Consider the following 27,428-nt stretch of genomic DNA (forward strand, 5'->3'; position numbering starts at 1 on the left):
TCTCCCTTGTTAAATTTTTACAGGTAACACACAAACTAAAGAAAAAGTTATTCAAAAATGCCTTAAATTGTACCAGGAAAGTTTTGCATTAAGACGCACCAAACCCAGATTCTAATGCCCTTTAGTAAAATGTTTGCTAACTATTGTAGGGGGTATATAATTAAACAAAGTAAAAGTCCCTGGCTGTTTGTGAATGAAGGTTCATGATACCCAATCGCAGACTTGGCTCTATGCTAGCTGGAGGTGGAAAGGAGCAAGGAAAACCTGCCAGGAACATTCTAGAGCTCACTGTGCTTTCCAACATTTGATTACAACCATGAGTGCAGCAGCAACCATATACAAATGAAACAAACACAGAACTGCAACTCAGCAAGGCAGACCAATCCCCTTACTTATCTGTGATTCCAAGTTCAGGAGGAGAGCGTGACCTAGTGGTTAAAGCTACAGCCTCAGCACCCTGAGGTTGTGGGTTCAAGCCCTGTGCTGCTCTCTGTGACTCTGGACAAGTCACAAAATCCTCCACTGCCCCAGGTACATTAGATAGATTGTGAGCCCACCGGGACAGATGGGGAAAATACTTAAAGTACCTGTATGTAAACCATGAGTGTGGTTGCGAAACTACAAAAATATTTATGTATTCAGTTTTCTATACTGTTCTCCTAGGGGAGCTTAGAATGGTTTACATGGATTTATTCAGGTACTCAAGCATTTTTTTCCCTGTCTTTCACAATCTATCTAATGTACCTGGGGCAATGGGGGGATTAAGTGACTTGCCCAGGGTTATAAGGAGCAGCATGGGTTTGAACTCACAACCTCAGGATGCTGAGGCTGTAGCTTTAACCACTGAAGCAAAAACCCCACAACTGTATACAGGCCCCTTTCCCTTTACATTTTATCACTCTGTTTTGGATTTGCTCCCTCTCCTTCTTTAACATCAAAGTTTAAGAAAAATATAAAGGTTCAAGTTACTATTTTCTGATTTCTTATGCTGAGCTATTTAGAATACTAAAGTCCTAGACCTCCTTCCTATTGTTCCACACTTTCCAAAGGAAGAGGAGTATATTGGACCCAATACCTGAGGAGTCCGGGGGCATGAAGGGACTAAAACAGGAGGAAAGCAGCACCAGTCTCATAGGGTTAGAAATGAGAGTGTGAGACTCGGTTCAGCTGGAGCTCTATTCAATAAGAAAGAATGGAATTTTCTGACATTTCGACATAATAAAAAACAGAACTGGGTGATTCACTTGGCTGCTATTATTCTTAGCTTGGGTTTTTTTGTTGTTTTTTTTTGCTTCTTACATGCACCCCAGTCTATTCAGAAAGCCAGAGGGTGCAGTTTTTATAAATGTTATTTTTAGATGGTTTTGTTACATTCTTGTGCTCATAGTGGCACCATGTAGCAGCATCATACAGTTTCTCAAAATTTGGCCAAAAGACCAAGTAGGGACAATCTTTGGTTCATGGTTCTGACCCTGTGCTTGCATCCAAGCCAATAAGAGGCTAAAGGCTATGATATGCTGGCTCTTTGGCTTTAAAGAGAAAATAGAGAATCAAAAGGGCCCTTGTAGTGTACTAGTGTAGAATCTGAAGGCTTAAATTGATCCACAAGACAATGTATTTGCTATCACACTGTAAATCAGCGGTCTCAAACTCAAATCCTTTGCAGGGCCATATTTTGGATTTGTAGGATTGAAGGGCCGCAGAAAAAATAGTTAATGCCTTATTAAAAAATGACAACTTTGCATGAGGTAAAACTCATTATAGTTTATAAATCTTTCCTTAATTGCTTCAGATAATTTCAGCTATATACAGCTGAAAGCAGTGCAACATGCAGAAAGTGAAAAGCTATCAAAGTATCTACTGCAAGAGACAAGATTTTGGACCAACTATTTTGAGGCCCTCGATAGTATAAAGAATGATTCTTTATGGAAATCTTGTCCCTTAAGTGTCTGGCGGTCGTGTCCGCAAATGCCTTCAGCTCTCACCTCCTCCACGCACAAACTGCACTGCCTCCAATGGTTACCTTACGTTTTGGAACGTTGCCCGCCTCACTGCTGTAACCTCACCTAAACGCTTTCCTGCATCTGCATGCGATTGGACTCCACCTCACAATCACGTACAGATGCAGGAAAGTGCTTACTTGAGGTTTCAGCAACCGCCAGACGTGACCACCAGACACTTAAGGCACAAGTTTTCCATAAAGAATCATTCTTTATAATACTGAGGACCTCAAAATAGTACCTGTCGGGCCGCGAGTTTGAGATCACTGATGTAAATGATAGCAAATACAGAGTTTGAACTGGTTTAGCGTTGAAGTAATTTACCGACTGATGCACACAATGGCTCACCACGGGCTTTTCCATCTGTTCATTGCAGCCTTCAACTCTGCTATGCAAACAAGCTCATTATTATTAAAATGAGATCATTAATATTAAAATGAGCACTCTGACCATCCCTTAGGAATGCACAAAGGGCTCCTTTTACAAAGCTGCGCTAGCGGGGTTAACGTGCGCGACTTTTCATCACGCGCTAACCCCTGCGCTGGTCAAAAACTACCACCTGTTTAACAGGAGACGGAAGAATCTAGTGCGTTCAGTGGTTTAGCACACGCTATTACGTGCGTTAAACCGCTAGCAAGCCTTTGTAAAAGGAGCCCCAAATCTAGCATCAACTTCTAATGCCCCGAAATTACTGATTTGAGTGCATCCAGGCCTCATTTCTCTGAAAATACTAATCTGATGTTTTGAACTTTCAAACTCATTCAAGATATAGTTTATCCATATTTTCTCACTGCATGCCAAATTTAATACATCTCTGTCCTTCATAATAAGAGCTAGTTTGCATGTAGACAGACATATATAATTATTGCCAACATTCAATAAGTTAGAAAATGTTATGTTAATCAGGTTTTCTATTTCACCACTACCTATTCAGTTCAAGGTTGGATTACAAGAGGTTGGGTCAGTTACCCAGGAAGTTACACAGTTGAGTCACATTGTTATGGCTAGGTTTAACATATGGCTCCAGAAAAAGGAGGACGGATTAAGACATCCGGGTTTTACTTCCATCAAAAGCAATGGAAGTAAGGAGGACAGATTGAGATAGCTGGGTTTTACTTCCATTGAAAGCAATGGAAGTAAAACCCAGATAAGCAACAGGGAAGTACTGAAAGGACCAGTTCCAGATGCTGGGAAGGAAGCTGAAGACCAGATCGCAGAAGATAGCATTCTCGGAGATCCTGCCAATACCCAGGGCTGATGAGAAGAGGCAGATGGAGCTGCAAGCAGTCAACGTGTTGATGCGGCACTGGTGTGAGGAAGAAGGATTCCACTTCCTGCGCAACTGGATGACGTTCTGGGGAAAGAGCAAGCTATACAGGAAGGACAGACTCCACCTCAGCAGAGACGGAACGAGGCTACTTACAAGCAACATCAAGAGAGAAGTTGAAAAGTTTTTAAACTAGGAAGAAGGGGAAAGCCGACAGTCGACCAAGAGAGAGAGTCGATAGTTCGGGAACCGGTATACCTGGAGGATACCGTGCAAGAAAATAGAGGGAAAGACTCACCGGATCACAGACAAGACAGATCGAAAAGGACACAAGAGGGAAGGAAATGCAAGAAAGGAACAGGCCGCATACTCAAGTGTAAGAACATAAGAATCACCTCTGCTAAGACAGACCACAGGTCCATCATGCCCAGCAGTCCGCTTCCGCGGCGGCCCCAGGTCAATGACCTGTAAGTGATCTAATGCTCCAAAGCATTTTGTACTGTATAGTAACCCTCTAATTGTACCCTTCAATCCCCTTTTCCTTCAGGAACTCGTCCAATCCCATTTTGAAACCCAAAATCGTACTCTGCTCTAACACCTCTTTTGGAAGCGAATTCCAGGTGTCCACCACCCTCTGAGTAAAGAAGAACTTCCTAGCATTTGATTTGAATCTGTCTCCCTTCAATTTTTTTGAGTGCCCTCTAGTTTTTGTTGCCCCCGCCAGTTTGAAGAATCTGTCCCTACCTTCTCTATACCCGTCATAATCTTGTAAGTTTCTATTATATCCCCTCTAAGTCTCCGCTTTTCCAGGGAAAAGAGCCCCAGCTTCTCCAGCCTCTCAGCATAAGGAAGGTTCTCCATGCCCTTTATCATTTTTGTTGCTCTTCTCTGGATCCTCTCGAGTGTCGCCATATCCTTTTTAAGGTACGGTGACCAGTACTGTACTCCAGATGCGGTCGCACCATTGCCCTATACAGCGGGAGGATAACCTCCTTGGTTCTGGTAGTGATACCCTTTTTGATAATGCCCAACATTCTGTTCGCCTTTTTTGAGGCCGGTGCGCATTGTGTCGCTGGCTTCATTGTTTTATTCACCAAAACCTCCAAGTCCTTTTCTAGGTTGCCTTCCCCCAGTATCATCCCCCCATTATGTAGTTGTACATCGGGTTTTTCTTTCCCTATGTGCATGACTTTACATTTCTCTACATTGAAGCTCATCTGCCATTTATAATAATAATAATAATAATAATTTTATTTCTTATATACCGCTGTACCGTGAGGTTCTAAGCGGTTTACAGTAGAAACAGAAGAAATGCAATAAGTAAGATTAATTAAGATGAAGAGAAAGTACTTAGAGTTCCCTGACTGTCCCAAAGGCTCACATTCTTGCTAAAGTACTTGAGAAAAATAAATTACGGTAGTTAGATTATAAACATAGAGTAGAAGAAGGTAGGAAAACAGTTCATAGGAAAATTAATTTCGAATACATTATACATTATATATTGTTCAAGGCGGAATACAAATTATTTGCCCATTCACTCAGTTTGTTCAGGTCCCTTTGAAGTTCTTTACATTCCTTAACAGATCTAACTGTACCGGAGAGTTTTGTGTCATCTGCAAATTTTATAACTTTGCACTTCGTCCCTGTTTCTAGGTCATTAATAAATATATTGAACAGCAGTGGTCCCGGCACTGACCCTTGCGGGACGCCACTCGTGACTCCTTTCCATTCAGAATAGTGTCCCTTTACTCCTACCCTCTATTTCCTGTCCGCCAGCCAGTTTCTGATCCATCTGTGTATGTCCCCTTCCATCCCGTGGTTCCACAGTTTCCTTAGTAGACGCTCGTGAGGTACCTTGTCGAAGGCTTTCTGGAAGTCCAGGTACACTATGTTTATGGGGTCACCTCTGTCCAATTGTTCACTTATCCCCTCAAAGAAGTGCAGTAGGTTCGTTTGACATGATCTTCCATTACAGAAACCATGCTGGCTTGCTCTCATCAGCTTATTTCTTTCTATATGCTCATTGATACTGTCCTTGATTAATGATTCGGCCATCTTCCCCGGAACTGAGGTTAAGCTGACTTGTCTATAATTCCCTGGGTCGCCTCTGGATCCTTTCTTGAAGATAAGTGTAACATTCGCTATCCTCCAGTCTTCCGGGATTACCCCTGTTTTCAAGGATAGGTTGCAAATCTGCTGTAGTAACTCCGCTATTTCGTCTCTAAGCTCCTTTAATATTCTCGGGTGGATTCCGTCTGGGCCCAGAGATTTGTCAGTTTTTAGTCTATCTATCTGTTTGAGTATGTCTTCAAGTGCACGAACGCAAGGAGCCTTAGAAATAAGATGGGTGAATTAGAAGCTATGGCACAAAGAGATAATGTTGGCATCATAGAAACATGGTAGACTGAGGAAAACATCTGGGACACTATGCTACTGGGATACAAACTATACCGCAGAGACAGAGTGGCTCAAAAAGGTGGGGGCATTGCCATATACGTCAAAGAGGGATTTGAATCTACTGGAGAGAACACGCCACAACTGAAGAATAACTTAAGAGTCTCTATGGGTCAAAATACCAGGAACAAATGGCCTGGAAACAAAGATCGGCATCTACTACCGACCCCCAGGGCAGTCCGAAGAAATTGATGGAGAAATGACAGACGAGATTAAACGCAACTGTAAGGGAAGCAATTCAGTTATCATGGGTGACTTCAATTATCCGGGAATAGACTGGAACCTAGGCACCTCCGGCTGCATTAGAGAGACCAAGTTCTTGGATGCTGTAGGTGATTGCTTCCTGGAACAACTTGTCAAGGAAAATACAAGAGGAAATGCAATTCTGGACTTAATTCTAAATGGACTGCGAGAACCGGCACAAGGTGTAGAAGTAGAGGGGATGCTGGGAAGCAGTGATCACAATATGATCCGCTTCGATCTGGACGCAAGGGAGAAGCATCAGTACAAAATGACAGCCACAGCACTGAACTTCCGAAAAGGGAATTACGAAAGGATGAGACTCATGGTAGGGAAGAAGATTAAGAAGAGGATAAGCACTGTAAAAATGCTAGAGCAAACTTGGTCCCTTTTTAAGGACACAGTCACCGAGGTGCAAAATCTATATATACCGCGTATCAACAAGGAATCAAAGAGGAAAAAGAACAAACAACCGGCGTGGCTCACTGTAGAGGTGAAGAAAGCGATAAGAGACAAGAAAACCTTGTTTAAGGAATGGAAAAGGTCAAAAACGGACAAAAACGGGAACAAGCACAAACAACATCAACGCAGGTGCCATAAGGCGGTAAAAGAGGCCAAAAGAGACTATGAGGGAAAAATCGCCAAGGAGGCGAAGAACTTCAAGCTGTTCTTTCGATATATTAAGGGGAAACGACCCGCAAGGAAGCGGTGGGACCGTTGGATGACCATGGAATAAAGGGAGTGCTAAAGGAGGACAAAGCAATCACTGACAAACTGAACTCATTTTTTGTGTCTGTATTTACCGACGAAGATGGAAAACACTCTCCAGGGATTCAAGACAAAGTTAGACAAGTTCTTGCTGAACAAGAACGTACGCAGGTAGGGCTAGTCTAAGTTAGGGCACTGGTCTTTGACCTAGGGCCGCCGCGTGAGCGGACTGCTGGGCACGATGGACCACTGGTCTGACTCAACAGCGGCAATTCTTATGTTCTTATGCCTCAATCCGTCCTCCTTTTTCTGGAGCCATAGGGTAACCCTAATTATGACTACCTGTTAATATTCAGAATAAACACCTCTGGCAGCACAGACAGCAGCCAGGTACTGTACCATATATCTCCTACTGTATTGCAAGGGTTACTACAAATTTATCATTCAAGAAGGAATTTAAGGTCAAAAATTAGTATGAAATTGAATTTGGGCAGAAACAGGATAATAACTCACTCTAGGATTGGTGATGCTATGTTGTTTGTAGGGGGTGTGAAACTCTGGAATGCTTTGCCAGGATCTTGCATTTATGTGCAACTAGATTATAGTAGGTTTTAAGAAACTGTTGAAGACACAATTGTTTGTGAATGCTTTTATGTGATGCAATATTTTCGAAGAGTGAAGGGCTGTGATGATTTAATGATTAAGGAGTTATTTATTGTTGATTGATGCTTTTGTAACTACACATAGAATTAGATTTTTGGATGATTATGTATGTATTGTCAAACTTTTATGTGTGTTTTGATGTAAACCGCTTAGGTGTTATGCGGTATAAATTTTTTAAAAAATAAATAATAAAAAAGATGCTGGGTGTTTGCTAGAGGATCTGGAGCCATGCAGATTGCAGGGTGGCCAACAGTTGCTGACAGGTGAATCTAATCATCGAACATATCGATCGAGGTGGTGCCAAATGGTGAATCTAATCGTCGAACATATCGATCGCAGTGGTCCCAAATGTGCTCAGTTGGGTTAAGGTCTAAGGAATTCAGAGGCCAGGGAAGTAGCTAGAAATCTTGGTTGTGATCTGCGAACCACTCACAAAAAATTGACCTGTTGAAAGATCCCATCAACCATAGAGAAGACTGTCAATATGTACAGATGTACTTTGATCAGCAAGGATGGAGAGATATCCATATCAGTTGAGAGTGCCTTCCAGAGGTATCAAGGAACTGAGACCACACCAAGAAAACATTCTCCAGACCATAATTCTGCCGCCACCATCTTGTGTACGTCCAACAATGGTTGCTGGGTGTTTGTTCTCAGTGGTTTCACGCCTGACATGCCAACGTCCATCCATTCAATGGAGCTCAAATCATGATTGATCAGAAAAGGCAACCCTCTGCCAGTCAGTGCAAGCCCAATGTCAATACTCCTGTGCAAATTGCAGCTGTTTTTTGCAATGAACCCTCATGAGCATGAGTGCAGTCACCAGCCATCTGCTCCAGAGCCCCATTCGCAACAGGGCTTGCTGCACAGTCATTTTGGACACAGATCTGGAAGCCCCCTGGTTCATTGAATGGTGAGTCCACAGCAGCATGTCAATCAGCCCACACCAACTTGCACAGCCAACGTTCACCTCTCGCATCAATGGCTCATGCTACCACACAGTTACCACGTCAGGTCGTCAAAAAGGTTCCATTCATCCATTCATTGAACACTAACCACAGCAACCCATGAACAGTTCACAAACTCCACCATTTCTGAAATGCTGCAGCCCTTGGCTCAGTAGCTGATGATCCTACCTTGTTCAATGTCTGATAAATTGCTATTTTTCCCCATGACAGGCATAGTTGCTATACACTTGCTAGCATCCTACCTTATATACCTGCAAAGTCTGCACATGAGACATGCATTCGTTCACTGGCTTTGCATCCCTGATGTCAGAGGTAGGCAGTGGTCATAGTAATGTGACTCGACCATCAGGAAGTTACAATACCCAGTTTGACACGGACATTCAATAGAATTGCTAATGCAGGTAGATCAGTACAGTCTTTAATACAGTTAGGTTATAGTTACAAATACATAGTTATAAGATCAAGTAAGTCATCGTTCGTTCATCGCTATGTCCCAGGAGTTGCATTAGACAGTTTAGAAATGGTCTTTTACAATTACCATTTCAGTTACTTCAGGGTTGGCTTCCTGTCTTTGTATAGAAATGCTTTCAAAAGGTTTTCTGAACCTGAGATAGTGGTCATAAGATCGTAGTGTAAGTGATAGTTGGTTCCAGCATTCTGCTAATTGATATTGGATGGATAAGGTAATTTGTCTGGTAGACTCTATATTGTTGTATGATGGGAAGTTAAATGTATAAAGCATAATATAAACTTAGGGCTCCCTTTACAAAGGTGCATTAGGGCCTTAACACGTGGAATAGTGCACGTTAAAATGTCCCACGCGCTAGCCGCTACCGCCTCCTCTTGAGCAGGCGGTAGTTTTTCAGGTAGCGCACGCTAATCCGGTGCGTGCACTAAAAACGCTAGCGCACCTATGTAAAAGGAGCCCTTATAGATGATAACCTGTGATTGAACTAATATAAGAGTCACGAATAGCACCCCAAGTTCAATGCAACCCTAAACTATGATTGCTAGAAGGGAATGACAGCAGATGAACCAAGCTATATACTACGCACCTGGTACACAGTTCTGTTTCCCACTGTCAGAGGCAAGTTACACTGGCTTAAAAGGATACTAAATCTGATCCACTTTGGCAGTCCCAATCAAACTTTAGGGCTACTAAAATTCCTTCCTCAGTCATCTACCACCACCAGATCATCAGACTTCAGTGCTATTTCCTACTGTGGATCCTAAGATATCCAGTTTCAGAAGGTCATCATTTCAAGGGTGAAAGCTGGTTGTCATGGTTTTCCAGAAACTACAGGAATTTTTAAGAAACCTTACAACAATGTAAGAAAGCAGAGTTTGTAACCAAAGAGTCAACCACTGTGAAACATTAACAACTGCTTACAACAATGGAATGAATGTCATACTGCTAGACGCCAGCTAACCTAAGCAACCAGATGAAAGAGTTTGTGGTAAAGCCAGGAACTCACTGGGCAGGATGCTTGCTTCAGAAACAAAGCAATAACTAAATAAAAAAGGAAACAATTTTGAATGACTAATGGTTAATATAGCAGACTGAAATCCTGGGGAACTGGGTTCAGTTCCTACTGCAGCTCCTTGTGACCCTGGGCAAGTTACTTAACTCTCCAGTGCCCCAGGTACAAAACAAAATTGTGAGTCCACTAGGGACAGAGAAAGTACCTGCATATAGGGGTCCTTTTACTAAGGCACGTTAAAAATTAGCGCGCTCTAAATGCTAACGTGTCCATTATATCCTATGGATGCGTTTGCGCGCGTTAGCATTTAGCGCACGCTAAGGCGCACAAGCACGCCTTAGTAAAAGGACCTCTTAATGTGTTCAGTGCTGCGTATGTCTAGTAGCACTATAGAAATGATTAGTAGTGGTAATAAAATAGTTAACCATCTAGCTCCCACTTTTACAGTGTGCTGTATGTTTAACCAGAGTATTTTTTTATTATTATTAAAGAGGCATCCCCAAAGTGTGCTTAGGCTGGGGAGTGGGGTTTAATATTTTTGCAGAAACAAAAGTTTCAAAGCTATAAATGCACTTTCTCCCTTTCCACTCCTTGCAGGAATAGCAGGGACTATCGTAAACGTATGCAAACTTTCCAAAGGAAATTGCCTGGGTAATTTTTCTTTGAAAATTCACTGAAAGGTATGTGGGTTGTAAAAAGTACTTACATTCCTTGCCACTAAGCAGATTAGTGAAAAGTGCCCTCAAAATAGCAGTGGAGATCCCCACAGGTCTCAGGCTTATTGTTCAGGAGAACAGAGTTGCTTGCCTGTAACAGTTGTTCTTCAAAAGCAGCAGCTCAATCCGTCGTGCGAGTGGTGCCAAACATGTAGATTTGTTTTCTGAGCTTTCCAGAAAAGACTTCAAGTTCTTTCACTGCTCATGTGCAACAGTTTCTGTGTTGCCAGGGCCCTATGGCTCCTGAATCTGGATGTTACGGAGAAATGCAGAAAATGACAGCAGATAAAGGCCATATGGCCTTGCCTGTCTGCCCATTCGTATCTGCTATCTCATTCTCCCCCTACGAGATCTCACATTCCTGTCCCATGCTTTCTTTTTTTTCTGAATAAATTTTTTTATTGATAAATTGCAAAATAGCAAACATATGGTCCACATAAGATTGCCACAACAAACTAAAACTAACATATCCAGCTTGTCTATCTAGTACATAGAATGTTCTCTCTATGTTCTCTACTAAGATCAAATAAATGAACCAACTAGCAATTGAAAAACATACAATACGACTATCATGTTAACATTAAGAGGTCTTCCAGTAGATAAAGTAGCATATCGTATCTAGTCTCCTTCCTTGTCCCATTCTTTCTTGAATTCAGATATAGTCCTCATCTCCACCAGCTCCGTTGGGAGGTTATTCCACGCAACCACCATCCTTTCCATAAAGAAGGATTTCCTTAAAGTACTTGTGAGTCTATCCTTCTTCACCTTCAATGTATATCCTCTCATTCCAGAGTTTCCTTTCAGTTAAAGGAGACCTGCCTCCTATGCATTTATGCCTCAGAGATATTTAAACGTCTCAGTCATAGCTCCTCTCTCTTGTCTTTCTAAGTATTTATTTGTTTCTATTAGGGTTATGATATGCTTCTCCAAATTCAAGTTCAGAACAAATTGTACATAAAGCTGCAGTAGGTTTTATTCCTGCCTTCGAGGGATTAAAATCAAAGTTTTGTACCTAAGGCTATGCTAAGCAAAGTGATTTACCCAAGGTCACAAGAATGTCAGTGGGAAGGTGTTCTTTCAACTTCACATGATAAATGTATTTAGACCCTACTTGTCAGCCCATTTGTTTAAAACAATCCTGCCGACAATTGTTCTTTCGGTTCTTGATTACTGTAGTTTGGTACACCTGGCTATACCGGTGTCGGCGCTGTGTGCGCTTCAGGCAGCCCAAAATTCAGTGATCAGAATTCTGTTTAGGTTGGGGAGACAAGAACACATGACAGAATATTATGTGAGTTTCTATTGGCTAAAGTTGATCGATAGTAATAGCTTAAAGCGAATCCTAACAGTCTATAAGGGCTTGCACATCCTGGCTCCAAAACATCTTGTTGAAAGCATTCTGCCATGTGTTCCATCTCGTCCACTTTGACCTGCAGAACAATTAGAGCTGCAAATTCCATCTATTAAAAGAGCTGAGGCTAACAATGTCTAGGGAAAGTACATGCCATTGTACAGGGCCTAGGGAATAGAACAGTCTCCCTGAGTACATTCATCGGCAACAGAATATACAGAATTTTAAAAGATTGCTTAAACAGCATCTTTTTTTACAAGATGAAATACAGGGTATGAGTAAGATGACCATACGTCCCATTTTGAACGGGACTATCCCTTTTTCAGACCCCCTGTCCCATTGTCCTCATGCACAGCTTTGGGACACCGAAATGTCCCATTTTCTAAGAGCGTCCCGAAGCTGTGTGTGGGGACAACTGGATAGGCGATCGCAGGAGAATAGGCTCTTTCCCTGCTTCCCCGCCTGCTGCCGTAACAATAGCTGGAAATGCATGTCCAGATGCCGGCCCAGAATCCTTCTCCCCGACATCAATTCGATGCTTGGCTGGCCCAGAACTTCCTCTCTGACATCAGAATTGACGTTGGGGAGAAGGCTTCGGGGCCGGTGGCTGGACATGCCTTTCCTGCGGTTGTTGCGGCGGGCAGGAAGTAGCAGTGTGTGACGGCGGCGGTGGCAGACCGGGGGGGGGGGGGCAGAAGAATCGACGGTAGGCTGGGAGGGAGGGAGGCAGGCTGTTGGTTGTTGAGCTTTCTCATATTCAGCACGGCAGGAAGGGAGGCTGGCTGGCTGGCTTTGGGGAAGGGGGTGGGACAAAGGCTGGAAGGCAGTGAGGGGGAGGCAGGCAGGCAGGCTTGCTTTGGCAAGGGAGGAAGGGAGGGAGGCAGGCTGGGTGGCTGGCTTTGGGGGAGGGGGTGGGACAAAGGCTGGAAGGCAGTGAGGGGGACATAGGAAGGAGGGAGGGAGGAAGGAAGGAGAGAATGAGGTAGAGAAAGGAGGGGGGTTGTAAGCAGACGAAAGACTAGAAAAGGCCAAAGGGGAAAGACAGGAGGCAGATGCAGGACTATGAGAGGTTCAGACAGAGGGGGAGAGACCCTGAGGAAGAACAGAGAGATGCAAGATCATAACAGAGGAGGGAAAGACAGTGAGACCTGGAACAAAGGTACAAAGGAGAACTGACACAGGATCTGGGGAGGGTAACAGAGGGAAAAGAGATAGAGACCTGGACCCAAAGGGGAAAGGGCTGGAGAAAGAAAGAATGGATGCACAGTCAGAAGAAAGTGCAACCAGAGACTCATGAAATCACCAGACAACAAAGGTAGGAATAATGATTTTATTTTCAATTTAGTGATCAAAATGTGTCAGTTTTGAGAATTCATATCTGCTGCCTATATTTTGCACTATATTTGTCTATTTTTCTATAGTTACTGAGGTGACATTGCATATTTTAAAGTTATCTGCCTTGACATCTTTGAAAAAAAAACAAAAAACTCGTAAATGATAATTAACGTTTTCTCTGCGTACAGTATCCTTTGTGGGGTTTTTTTATTTTATTTTATGGTTACCATTATGAATTAATAAGATATTGTGTGTACATGAAAAATGAATGGAAGAAATTGGGGGCAAGGCTGGGGCAGGGCTAGGGTGGGACTGAAAATTAATAGATGTCCCTTTTTGATGAAAAAAATAAATGGTCACGTTAGGTATAAGACTGTGTTGTTAATAAGGAAGAGATAATTACAGCAAGGTGCCAGTCACCTATGTATTTTATTGGTTGTATTTTTGCTTTGTGTTGTTAATAGTGTCTTGTATTATTTGTTTATTTATTGTCAATTTTGTATGTAATTTTGTAACCTGCCCTGTGTAAGGGTGGGATATAAATAAATAAACCAAAACTGGAATTTGAATTGTGGCTTCCCTCGTTGGTAAGCCGCCAGCTCTCACCAACAGGGCATGCCACCACTCCTCTCACTGTTATATAAGATTACACCTGGAGTTGGGCAAATAGCACCAAATGGAAGGTAGGTAGGCGTATATGTCCAGCACACTGCTGTCTTCAGAGAACACCATTGAGCAACTTTGCCCTAAGTTCACCCTTCACTAGAAACTCTAAAAGGAACAGCTTTAGCCATTTTCTGGATCAAAGTCAGAGAAAGACGTGCTTCTAGCCTGTAGCAAAAAGAGTGCTAATGGGAGCACTAATTTGGAAAATAATTCCTCAACAATTATGTGAGGCTCCTGGATGCTTTGGAAAACACAGGCTGAAGGTATATCCTACACCAATCTTCCAATCAAAGACCCCCCTGCTTGCATAAGCAAACTAGACATGAGGGGCCTGCAGACCTGCTCAGTTTCCCACTTAGGAATGGTACACGTCTGACAAACTTGGGAGAAACTGAATTTAGTGGTAGCAGCTGATGAAGACCAAGGGTCAGGGGAAGATGTACAGGTTGCCCCAGACTCAATAACAAGTGGAGTGGGGAAGGGACCATAGGAAATTTTTAAAGGGTTTAGGCAGAGGATTAATTCCTTAGAGAAAACCAGGCTAAAGTTATAATGGTAGATGGGAATCCTATGGGCAACCACATCAGTTTGATGAAGTGGATCCCAATGACTGCAGCCCTAGTCCAGGATGACAATTTGGGTCCAGACATTCTGACACAGCCCAAGCCTTTGCAAGTCTCATTTGGTGAACAGCTTTCAGCCTCACAGAAAGCCAACCTAGAACAGCTGGTCTGCCAGAACCAGGACACCTTCTTCAACATGCTGAGCTGAACCCAACTTGCAACTCATGATGTCATCATTGAACCAGGAGTGGTGGTCCAAAAGCACCTGCACTGGATCCCAGAAGCCCATCAGCAGGCAGTGGTGAAGGAGATAATACCCAGATCTAGCATCTAGGCCATCAAAGAATCCATCAATAACTGGTTATCACCAATCATGCTGGTGCCTAAAACGGATGAGAGCTTCCAGTTTTGCTTTGACTTCCAGAAAGTGACTACTATCTCCAAGTTGGAGGCTTACCCGATGCCAAGAGTCGATGAATTAATTGGAAAGCTGGGAGGATACCAGTTCTTATTGACACTAGACCTGACCAAGTACTGGCAGGTGTCTTTCACTACATCTGCCAAGGAAAAGTCAGCCTTTGTGACTCCTCAAGGTTTGTTTTAGTTCACATCCTGCCTTTTGGCCTTCATGGGGCTCCTGCAACTTTTCAATGCCTTATCAATTACCTGCTAAAGCCACATGGTGGTTACATGGTTGTCTATTTGGATGACATCTTCATTTACATCAAAGACTGGAAAACCTCTAGTTGAAGTGGTACTAGATACAGTAGTTTATGGACAGCTGGATTGACAGCTCCAGTTTTACCTGGCTACAGGCCCCCCCCCTCACTCACGTTACCATAGTAATACGGACTGAAACCCTGACAAATGGTCTGGATGCAGGTAACAGCATGCCTAACAGTAGTTAGACATTTTTCTGCTTTTACTATCATTAACCATTTGATTCTTTAACATGCCTAATACAAAAAAGAACTGGGTCCACTCTTGGTTTTCCTCCTTGCTATTGGCTCGCATTCAACAGATCAGAATGGGAGAACGGGTATCTGACTGGATCCCCTTGACCACTGGGATTCTTCAGGGTTTGGCTTTATTTGCCCTGTGTCTGAATTCAAGAGGGCCTGAGATAGGCACGTGGGATCTCTCAGAGAGAGAAAGAGATAATAGTTACTGCAGATGGGCAGACTAGATGGGCCATTTGGCCTTTATCTGCCATCATGTTTCTATGTTTCTATTTAATGTCTACCTCAAACCAGTTTATAGGGGTGGATGCTTAGTGCGCCGTTAATCTGATTAATTTGTTAACATTTTAATTATGATTACATTTTAAACTAAACTTGCCTTCTCTCCCCTTGCCTATCCTGCAGTCCAGCATCTCTTCCCCCACCTCTCCACGTTTACTTTAACAGACTGGGCTCCTGATAGAATTCCTGGCAGAGGCTGATTCAGAAGCCTTCCCCCTGCTGTATCCTTCCCCTCTTCAACACAACTCCTATTTCACCTTTGCATGCTATGATTAAGCATGATTAATAGTGCAAGGGAGGGGAGGAACAGAAAGGGAGAGAAGTTGGACACAAGGGATGGTGTGGAGGGGGGTGGGGGATAGAGATACTGGATAGGAGGGTAGTTGGGAAGAGAAAGGGAAAGATGGTAGACCCTGGGGTGGTGGGGAAGGAGGGAGAGATACTGGATGAAAGGGTAATTGAGAAAAGGAGAGATGGTGGATCTGGGGATGGAGGGGTACATCGCTGCAGCTGCGGGGATGGAGATGAAAAAAAGGAAAGATGCCAGACTTCCGGGGAAGGGAAGGGAATGGAAGGGGATGGTTAGCACGAAGAAAGAAGGAGCCCCTGATTAGAAGACAACCAGATCCTGGGACCAACAAAAGGTAGGAAAAATAATTTTATTTTCTGTTTTTTTATTACAATATGTCGGATTTGAAAAGTGTATCCTGACAGAGCTGGTGTTAGACTGTGAATGTGAGCTAGGATTTAACAGAAAGAGGAAAAGTCTTTTTTGTTTACACCACAGCGGTGTGGGTAGGGCAAAGGGGGTGAAGAGGCTATAAAATAAACCTACCAGGATGTTTGAAAAAACACCCAATTGGACAGGAAAATCAAATCGAATCGAAAAATCGATTCAATAGGGTGCATCGAATTGAATTTATTTTTTCCTGAGTCGGGCAGCACTACTATAAATATAACATCAGTCTCTTCTAGGAACCCAAGAATCTAAAGTCAGACTTGAGATAACTAATAATGTATAGAATCAAAGTAATACAATAATGTGTTCTGTCTGATGGCCTTGTATAGTTTCCTAAATAAAAGGGATATTTGGGAACATAAATATCATAATAACCACAGTAGCACTTCCTATCTGTACTATGTTTCTATCTCTGTAACTAAAAGACACTTATCTTGCACACATCTTACATAAATAAAGATGTTCTCTAACTTCACAAAAGTGAACCAAATATCCGACCTGATGGCAAAAATTCATACACTGTGTGTCATGCAAGTTCCATAGCTGATGTGTAAATGCTACCTAAATACAGTATAATACAACTCACTAAGCCAGCTCCAGATCTGAAGGAAGCTGGACCTGCAGTCTCCAATCCCAAACTTATGTTCAGACATTATTCCCAGTAGAAAGGGGTTAATAAATAACCCATACAAGGAGGCAAAGAGCAACAGATATCAATCCTGCCAAACGGCTGATGATCAAGAAGTTATTTAATTAAACTGAGAACAGACCCACCTGACTCCGATTACATACATCCACAGCCCAGCAGTCCCGGTCCGGTCCGATCCGAACCCCTACACTTTTCTGATAGAAGTTCTCTGGAAAGTCCCTGTTTTGCTCTTGGAAAGGGGAATTCCCATGACGTCACACCCCGTTCCCCCCTCCCCACCCGGATGGTGGCAACTCTAGGCGCTTTCTGATTGGTTCAAAGCTAAAAATTTGGAGGTGGACTTGCGTTTCAAACCTCGCTATGGAAACAGATATGAACGTTGAAACGGAGACTTGGAACGCAGAACTGTATATTCAGGGGTTTTAACAACAAGCCGACCTACGATAAACCCCTTGAACTTGCTTTGACTGCTGCTTGCAGGCGTGACTAGTTGGAACACAAAGCAAACGGAGCTAAATAGTAAACTAATTGTTTCTTGGTTTTACCATGTTCTTCTCATTCTCAAACTAGGGTTTGTTAGATGCCATCTCAATCGCTCAAAACTATTGTTGGCTGGTGAATTCGTTCTTGCAGTTTGTCCTTTTATTCAAGTGCACTTTCAGCTATTGTCAGGCTCTGTACGCCTTTCGGATTTAAATGTTGTTTTACATAAAAAACCAAAACAAAACATTTAAGCAGTTCATTTCAAGAGCTTGTCTGTCTCTTGCTGCAAACTATCCATGAAAACATATTTTACCAAGGCCCTATGTAGCCATAGAGGGGCACAAGGTCATTCATTTTGAGTTCAGGCCCACCTAACAGCAGCACAGTTATAATGTGGTTGGCTAGGATTCCTAAGGGCACCTTTCCACCCCCCATTCCCATCTGACGGCTCCTGGAATCTCTCCCTCCCTCCCCCAGGCAATCAAAGGTCTCAACTTAATTCACCCAACCCCTGGCACCTTGTAAATCCTTCACTTTTATACTGGGACTCATATCCACTGCTCATGCTGGTCCCCAGGCATCCCTTTGGCATAACTTCCTATTCTTAGGAAGATGTGTCAGAGGGACAGCTTGGTGCTGGTGTGAGCAGCAGGTGTGAGTTGTTATAGGCCCTCTTTATAAAGCCGATTACCGCAGCAGCCCATAGTAATTGCACCAAAGCCCACTGGGAATTAATAGGATTCAGTGCCATTAATGCGCAGTAGTCTCTAGCATGGCTTTATAAAAAGGGGGATAGTTAATTATTTGTAACCCACCCTTATCCAGAGCAGAGAACAACTGAACATACACAGTAAAAAATATACCACACTAAAACACATTCTGGCAAAGAATTAAAGGACTAAAGGTATATGGGGGTTGGGGGAGTGTGGAGTTAAAAGACCCTTAATCTCCTGAGGGGGGAGAAGAGGGAGAAACCTATGGGGTCAGTGTTCTTATGCCTACCTACTTTGGGCTCAAAACCACCCAAAATTGGGTGTCTGGCCATACCCCTGCCAAGGTCTGTACCACTAGGTTATCTTGACCTAAAGGGTTTTCATTGGGAAAAAAACATTTAAAAGGCATAGTTTGGACAATATTTAAAGCAAGTTAACCCATCGGGAATGACCAATGACAAATTAACATAAGAATTGCCGCTGCTGGGTTAGACCAGTGGTCCATCGTGCCTAGCAGCCCGCTCATGCGGCGGCCCTTAGGTCAAAGACCAGTGCCCTGAGTCTAGCCTTACTTGCGTATGTTCTGTTCCAGTAGGAACTTATCCAACCTTGTCTTGAATCCCTGAAGAGTGTTTTCCCCTATAACGGCCTCTGGAAGAGCATTCCAGGTTTCTACCACTCTTTGGATAAAGAAAAACTTCCTTACGTTTGTACGGAATCTTATACCTTCTAACTTCAGTGAGTGCCCTCTTGTTCTCTTCACCTTGGAGAGGGTGAACAGTCTCTCTTTCTCTACTAAGTCAATTCCCTTCAATATGTTGAATATTTCAATCATGTCCCCTCTCAGTCTTCTCTTCTCAAGGGAGAAGAGGCCCTGTTTCTCTAGCCTCTCATTGTACGGCAGCTCCCCCCGTCCCTTAACCATTTTTGTCGCTCTTCTCTGGACTCTTTCGAGTAGTATTATGTCCTTTTTAAATAGCTACTATGTCCTTTTTCAGCAGTACTTAACTGGTTATCTTCGCTAAAAATGACCGGTTAGCACCAAAGTGCAAGTTGGCTATGTCAGGGGCATTCCAGGGGCGAAGTCCGGTTAGCTCCCAATATTCAGAGCTAACTGGCCAGTGTTAATGAATAAATAGTACCACATAAATAGTTGTCCTGCCTTTATGCGCTAACACATGGCTATTAGCTCTGAATGTCATGTTAACTGGCCTGGCTGTCTGGGTTGAATGTCTGGGTTGAATGCCACTGGCAGACATGAACAGTGCTGTCAGCTGCGAACTGAATATCAGGGAGATTGAGTTCAAACATGGTAAAAATTGAACTAGAGGTTTCAGAAAAAAAAAAATCCAACCCAAAAATGACCCAATGCATTTCTATAGGGGAAGGCCTGGAGGCAAAATAAATAATTAAGTGCCATCAACTCATGCTTGAGTCATAGTGATTTGATAAATTACAGATCTAAAATAGATCGGGTTTGTGCTAGTCTGGTAAGGTCCTCCAGCATCATCCCCATGGTTGTTTTCAACATTCCCAGCCATCTGATTGCAGTAACATAATAACATAGTAAAGGATGGCAGATAAAAACCTGAATAGTCCATCCAGTCTGCCCATTAATTATACCCATTAAAAATACATGATTAAATTAAATTCATTGATATTTCTGGGTCATAGACTGTAAAGTCCACCTAGTATTGTCCTAGGTCTCAAATGCTGAAGTTGCCATCCAAGCTCACTCCAGCCTATCTGACTGTCCTGTTTGCAGGATATCTGCCATAAAATCTGGCTAGTAACATCTTTATGTTCCAGGTTAGTAGGGATCCCATTGATGCCCTCCCCTGCCCAACCTACACCAAATTACAGACCATGCAAGTCTGCCAATACCGGCCTTGGCTCTTTAATTTACATCCTTTGTTTTCTAATTAGAGATCCAATATGTTTATCACATGCTTTTTTGAATTCCATCACTTTTCCTCTCCACCATTTCCCTCGGGAGGGCATTCCAGACATCTACCACCCTCTCAGTGAAAAAGATGCATTTCTTGGTTCGAGAAAAAAGAAAGAGGCATTGTATGCAGTAATGCACGTTAGAAAGACATATTTCTCAAAGGGAGAGAGAAGGCAAGGCCACTGTAACTGAAATATTTTGAGCTTACTCCATTGATGGCACAGGCACATCACTCAATCTACGCCAGGGGTCTCAAAGTCCCTCCTTGAGGGCCGGAATCCAGTCGGGTTTTCAGGATTTCCCCAATGAATATGCATGAGATCTATGTGCATGCACTGCTTTCAATGTATATTCATTGGGGAAATCCTGAAAACCCGACTGGATTGCGGCCCTCAAGGAAGGACTTTGAGATCCCTGATCTACGCTGTTCTCTACAAACTAGGACTATTGAAATTAGGACTCAAGATTCTGGGTGTGCATTTTCACTATCTAAAGCACAAGGATCTATCTTAAGACTGCACTGAGTCTTCATATACTATGTAATTGTGTATATGTACAGAGAAATTCTAAAAATGGTGCCTAAAATTTAGGTGCCGAGTAGTGTGATATTACACACAATTCTATAAAAGTTAGGCATAGTTTATAGAATCACCTAAAGAGGGCTTTGGTGTTGGGAGGCATCCTAACCTTAAGGGAACCCTATTTATGCCTGGGTTTTCTTGGCATGAGAATGCCAGTTAGGTGCCTAAGTCCAAAATAGGCGCCTCCATGAAAAACATGCCCGCAATCCTCCCCTAACCATGCCTACTCCCTCAAACTTTGTCGAGCCACTAAATAAAAGAAATAAAAAACATCCTATCCAAGACATTCTTGAAGACAAACTAACACCGCAAGACTCAGCCCAATTCTCTGTAGCAAATCACTCTACTGTTCAATTCCTCTGGAAATGGCCAGATAACTTCTTTTGTAATCCGCCTTGAACTGCAAGCTATTGGCGGAATAGAAATCACTAATGTAATATAATGAAATGTAAATATAGTGGCTGCAGTTCAAGGCATCTGAAAGTGCGCAAACGGGCCCTGAGCCGCCCGTGGGAGGATGCCAGCAGGGAAGATGCATGGAAAGAAGGAGAGGCGCTGGCTGATTGCCTACAGGATGTGCCTCTCACCATGTCCTGTGGGCAGTCAGCTGGAGCCGGCGCCTCTCCTCCTTCCCAGCGTCTCGCGGCACAACTGAAATCTCAGGAGGCACACAGCTTGCGATATACTTTAGGCACCTACCGCAAAGTGGTATAGGCGAAAACCTTCCAATTAAGTGCAATTAACATCAATTATGTGATGCTAATTGCCAATTCTCAGTGCCGATTAAGCCTTTTAAACAATTAACGCTGGCTTATTCAAAGTTGCCATATTGGTTTTTGCCCTGGATCGACTGACATGGTACTGCAAATGCTTCAGCACTCATAGGAATTCTATCAGCGTCGGAGCATTTACCTCGTTGGCCCGCTATAGTAACCTCTACCGCAGCTTTGGCTAGGTGTGCCGATCTAGACACCTAAGTTTAGGCACCATTTATAGAATCAGGGCTGTAGTGTATAATTTACACTATACTGTAATCCAGATTTTTCCCTCTCAGCCAATATCTTTTGTAATATTTATTCTGTAAGGGCTGTGTATCATCTAATCTGATCTTTGTTGGCATGAAGAATGAGAAGATGGCTCCAACAGCCAAAAGCCTATCCAAGGAAACACTATTCTTAGGTGCTTTAGTTTATCATAATTTTATTTCTTATTTTCAGACAGTTGTGCAATGGAAGACTCCATCCTGTTGAAGCTCTGGCTGCACTGCTGAGGTCGCAAGATGCCGGCGGAGGTGGTTGATAAAGTTTATTTGAGTGTGAGACATAGCACAGCTGATAATTGGTTTGGGAATCCAACCCTTTAAGAGTTAAAAAAAAAAAAAAAAGGAGGAAAAAACAAAGAACCATTAATTGGATTGACAATTTCACAAGAATTCTTTGACTTTAAGGAAGAATAAGTGGGGGGGCTGGCTGAGAGGGTATCACTCAGTTTCCCAACCATTTTATTTATTTATTTATGTCAAACATGTATAAATTACAACTAGTCAGTTTATAGAGCATGAATATAAAAACTTATGAATAAACATCATAAAGCAAAATCTTAAAAACAACTGTTTTTAAAATAGCCCACTGTGCCATTGAAAACCTTGGACATTTCACAAAAATGCTGTAACAAACAATTGCATTTTCAATAATCTTTTAAAGCTTAACTGGTCAGAACACAGCTGTAACTGTCCCACCAATGCGTTCCATAGCTTAATACCTGCAATACAAAACCATGATTTCTATGGTCCTATAGGAATCCACTTGTGGTGCAAACTATATGTAGCCATCAGATTTGAACACATGAAAGGCAACTAAATGACTGGACATCACCATTTGCACGCAATTTGTGCTTGTAAAATTACAGAATATTTGTGCATAGGTTTATAAGTATACACGTGGAGGGGCATAATTGAAAGGAATGTCTTAAGTCCGTTTTCGTCTAAGTCGCAAGTCGTCCAAAGTAAAAAACAGCGTAGGACACCTTTTCGAAAAATACATCCCAAAAATATTTGTTTTTGAAAATCGTCTATCTATACATCCAGCCACCTGATTGTCCAGTTCTCTAAATCGTCCATCTTTATACCACATTTTTGTCCAACTTTTTGTCCAAGTCCAAAATGCCTAGAAACAGATTTTTGGGACGTGGGAGGGGTCTGAAAAGTGATGGACAGGACACCCATACAGGGCACCTTACAGAGCACTGCTGTGAACTTCACAAAAAGGGTGCCCCATAATCATCTAACTATAGCTCCCTTATAGGTAATGGTGAGCCCCCCAAACCACTTCCAGAATTTCCTAGACCCACCTATGTACCACTCCAATAGCCTTATGGCAGCAGGACCCACTTATGGAGCAGTACAAAAGGGTTTTTTTTTTTTTTTAGGGGAGTGTACATGTTTCACCATCAATGCAGTCATTACAGTGGCTTATGGGCATGGGTCTTCCTCTCCATGGGTCCCTAACCCACCCCCAAGGCCACTTAATATGCCTCTGTGCAGCGCGACGAAGCTTTCCTATGCCAGGCTGCCAGGTGCCTGCCAGGCTGCCAGGTTATGGAAGCAGAATTTAAAAGTTGTGATTATGATTTTTTTTGGGGGGGGGTCGGTGATCACTGGGGTAGTGTGTGGGGGTCTGTACTATGTGTTTGCAGTGCTTATCTGGTCACTTTAGGTTAGTTTTTATAACTTAGACCATGTTTTAAATGGTCTAAGTCACAACGTCCAAGTTTCATCTATGCTGCGTTGTAAAACTTTCAGTTATATATACAGTATGACTAAGTCTAAGCTGGCCCACGTCCTGCCCAATTCCTGCCCTCGACACTCCTCCTGAAACGCCCCATTTAGTTCTGGTTGTTCAGCGGCACTGTGAAGGCCTAGGTCGTTTATAAATACGTCCAAAACCCGGTTTTATTATCGGCACTTGGACGTATTTTGACAATGTTTGTCCAAGTGCCGACTTAGGACATTTTTGGGACGTTTTTCACTTTTGATTATGAGCCCCTTAACCTACAAAGTGCCAGCAGAGCACATACCGGTAAGCGCTATTATTAGGGTTACCATATGGCTCCAGAAAAAGGGGGATGGATTAAGGCATCTGGGTTTTGCTTCCATTGAGGGTCATTGTTTTCAAGGACTTGTTCCTTGCAACAAACACCCCCCCCCCCCCCATTTATTTTGACTGTTTTGAGCCTCACAGTTTGAGCCATGCCCTCTGGTTTCCGGGAGGATGTTTGCGAACACTGGCGGTGTAGCATGACGTCTTTAAAACTGGGCTGCCTTTCTGTGTGAGTCGTCGTGCGGTGAAGGGAGAAGCATTTGTTGTGTGCTCCCCGAGGAGAGAGGTGTGTGAAATTTCTCCTTTCAGGATTTTATCATCTGTCAACTTTCTAAAGGATCGACTAGCGGTTACACCCTGAGGCAGCATGGAATTGTGAAACGCTGGCCATCGTTGGTGTGATACAAGATAAGTAGTTGCTTACTATTATCTGGAACTTCTGTTCATTTTTTGTTGCATTGCACAGAGCCATTTTTAACATGGTAAAAAGAGGTTTTTTATGCCCGTGAGGTTTTGTGCAGACATGCCCTGAGCCGCTGCTGTGGCTGGCGTGTGCTGCATTTTCTGAGGCTTTTTCTTCCTTTTCACATTTGAATTAAGTCGTGCATACTGGTTCTTGAACAAAGTTTTTTGATTCTGTGTGGGGTTCCCCTTCATTTGCATCCTATGCACCTTTGTGTGAAAGTGTGTTAGTGCTGATTGAGTGTTTTCACTAGACTGTGGTTGTTGGGCTATATATGCCAGTGTGCCACTTATGCATTATTCTGTGACTATTGAGCATAGTGCATATTTGCAAGGAGGTGTGCACACGGGTGGGGTATAGGTGAGGTTCCCACTTACACACATAACTTACAGAATAATATAAATTAGGCACGGCACTGCCACTTTTAGGCACCCACACTTATGCCAGCTCTATGGCTGGCATTAGTGCCAATGCCTAAATGTTAGATACACTGATACTCAGTTACGCTAGTATTCTATAATGGAATCTAGGCACCTAGATTCTATTAAAGAATAGGCTCTTACTGCACACCCTCGGGGCACTTAATTGGAGACGCTCAGTTATAGAATATCCTTCAAACCTTATCTATCATCTATTAGTAAGACTTGCTTTTATGATGAATCAGATCAGTTATTCATCTGTTCAACTGAACTGCGCTACATATTATCATCCATGCATGTGTTAACACGCAAATTGATGTAACATGCTTTTGAGGGGTTTGGTTAAGAGAGAGATCGAGCAGCTATAATTAATTCAAAATGTTGCTGCCAAATTACTTTTTCATGCTAAAAAAAAAATTGATCATGTGACTCCTATACTGCAAATGGAACACTGGCTTCCAGTGGAATGTCACATTGCATACAAAATTTTGCTGCTGACTTAAGATTTTAACGTTTGGGTTCCCCCTGATTTTTGTCTTTGTTTCTCCTGCCCTCTGTTCCAACAAGTACTTTGCGCTCTGGTCATCAGTATCTTTTAACTATTCTCTAAATCTGGGATATGCCTTTAGAAATATTTTAAATCTGGGATATGCCTTTAGAAATAACTTTAAAATGTAGAAAGAGAGCCCTCTGTTTGTAATGCTAAAGAAAGGTTCCCAGCACTATATATTGAGTGCTGGGAACCTTTCTTTAGCATTACAAACAGAGGGCTCTCTTTCTACATTTTAAAGTTATGTTGAAGTCCCACTTATTTCGCTTAGGGGTCATTCCACATCAAGTGGTCCAGAGCTTCCCACTTGACTATCTCATAAATTGATGAAAATTTTTTAGGGAATATGTTGGGACATCTAATAAAGATATCTAAAGTTTGGGGGCATGATCTCAACTAGGTCCAGAGTTAGGGGCCCCTTCTTTGGGCCACTTTTTGTATCCACAAAAGATGTCGAGTGGGGACCCTCCTTGAAATTGGACCAGTTGACATGGAATTACCCTTAGCTTTTAATATATGATCTAGTTGCCCTATAGATGAGCTGCTTTTGACCATTGGGAGTCCTGTGGAACACAATGAATTTACTGTCCTTTCTTTTAGAATGTATTTCTTTCCTATTATTTGTGTTTGTTATCAATTATAATTCACTTTAATGGCTTCATCCTAGGCAGTTTATTAAATAAAATCAACCTTGAAACTTCAACTTTGATTTCTCTCTTTGAGGACAACTCTGTCTGCTCATATAAAGAAGAGTCGGTGCCTACTTTGTTTTATAGAATACTAACTTAACAGGTGAAATCTGTGCCCATAATTTAGGGACATACCTTTATAGTGGCCATACCACTGGAATAGGAGCTCACATGTAATGTCAAAGATATGCACATAACTTATAGAATTCTAGTTATGTGCATAAGTGGAAATCCCAACCAGGCTCTGCCCATGCATACACACACCTGTGAAATGTACACTACATTTAGATACCTAGAGAATAGCATTTGAAGGAATTGTGGCATTTTCACACATACATGTGCACATATATGCCTATATGCCATTATTCTGACCATTAATGTGTTTTATTGGCACAAAAGGGCATAGCCACGGATAGGCTTAGATGGGCCTTGCCTGCCCAGTTTGGACTCGAGCCCGTCCACCTAGCATCCATAGACTGCCAGCCAGCATACCTGCCGGTTGACTGCTGTGCCCCTTTCCTGGCATCTACTCCTTTTATTCCCCCTATCCCAGAGCATAATTTCCTTTTATTCCCTCCCCCAGTGCATCTACCTTAAATTTGTTGTAAAAATTGTAGGGCGGCAACAGCGATTCACAGTGCTGTCCTGATGCCAACTACGGTGCCTTCTATCCTCTGCAGCCTGCCCCAGTGGAAATAAAAAAAATTGTCAAAGAGGGCGGGCCACAGTGGAGAGAAGACACTGGGGCTGGCGGAAGGACAGCACTGTGAATCACTGCTGCTGCCTGGCAACTTTTACAACAAATTTAAGGTAAATGCGCTGGGGGAAGAAAAGGAAATGCTGGTCCGAAAGGGAATATAAAGAGTAAATACAGGGAAAGGGACGTGGCACAGAAAGCCAACCAGTAGGTTCTCTGGCCGACAGCAAGATGCTGTTTCCTCCAGAGTGCTGCCTAGAAATAAGGCCCCTCATGAGATATGTCAGATTTGAGGATGAGTAGAAGGCAGAGATTGAGCGATGTTGGACTAGAGAGCTGCACGGGAACAGGGACGATGGGAATCCCGCGGGTTCCCCCTTCGGGTCACGGGGATCCCGTGGGGATGCCCCATAGGGTCACGGGGATCCCGTGGGGACGCCCCCTAGGGTCGCGGGGATCCCGAGGGGGAAGCCCCCTAGGGTTGCGGGATTCCTGAGAGGTTGGATGTACTCGAGCCGCGAAGCTCGTCTTCTTTTCCCTACCTGTCCTGCCACAGCACACAGCCAACCGGAAGTCTTCCACGATGTCAGCGTTGACGTCGGAGGGAGGGCTTAAGCAAAGCCCTCCCTCCCTCTGACGTCAGTGCTGACATCGGGAAGACTTCCGGTCGGCTGTGTGCTGCGGCAGGAGAGGTAGGGAAAATTCAAGGCAGTAGCGTACCAAAGGGAGGGCGGTCCGCCCCGGGG

The 27,428-nt window shown here is 43.1% G+C and overlaps 2 protein-coding genes across 4 annotated transcripts in view; both read right to left on the bottom strand.

Moving 5' to 3' along the window:
• NFKB2 (nuclear factor kappa B subunit 2) overlaps positions 1-17,295 on the bottom strand; it is a 122,563-nt gene extending 105,268 nt beyond the window's left edge. The window contains exon 1 of one of the 2 annotated variants that reach the window (XM_033941034.1): positions 17,167-17,284. The gene's annotated coding sequence lies outside the window, so the exon portion shown is untranslated. Of the gene's footprint in view, positions 1-17,166 lie in introns of both variants that reach the window. The other variant, XM_033941033.1, reaches the window with a different exon arrangement.
• Positions 17,296-21,959: 4,664 nt separating this feature from the next.
• The window catches only part of LOC117360104 (steroidogenic acute regulatory protein, mitochondrial-like), a 77,888-nt gene continuing 72,419 nt past the window's right edge, over positions 21,960-27,428 (bottom strand). For both annotated transcript variants that reach the window (XM_033943773.1, XM_033943774.1), the window contains one exon: positions 21,960-22,123. In XM_033943773.1, the coding sequence (XP_033799664.1) occupies positions 21,980-22,123 (144 nt within the window). In that variant the 3' untranslated portion in view covers positions 21,960-21,979. The remainder of the gene's footprint in view (positions 22,124-27,428) is intronic.

Source organism: Geotrypetes seraphini, chromosome 4 (genome assembly GCF_902459505.1).
Source record: "Geotrypetes seraphini chromosome 4, aGeoSer1.1, whole genome shotgun sequence".
Classification (NCBI taxonomy): domain Eukaryota; kingdom Metazoa; phylum Chordata; class Amphibia; order Gymnophiona; family Dermophiidae; genus Geotrypetes; species Geotrypetes seraphini.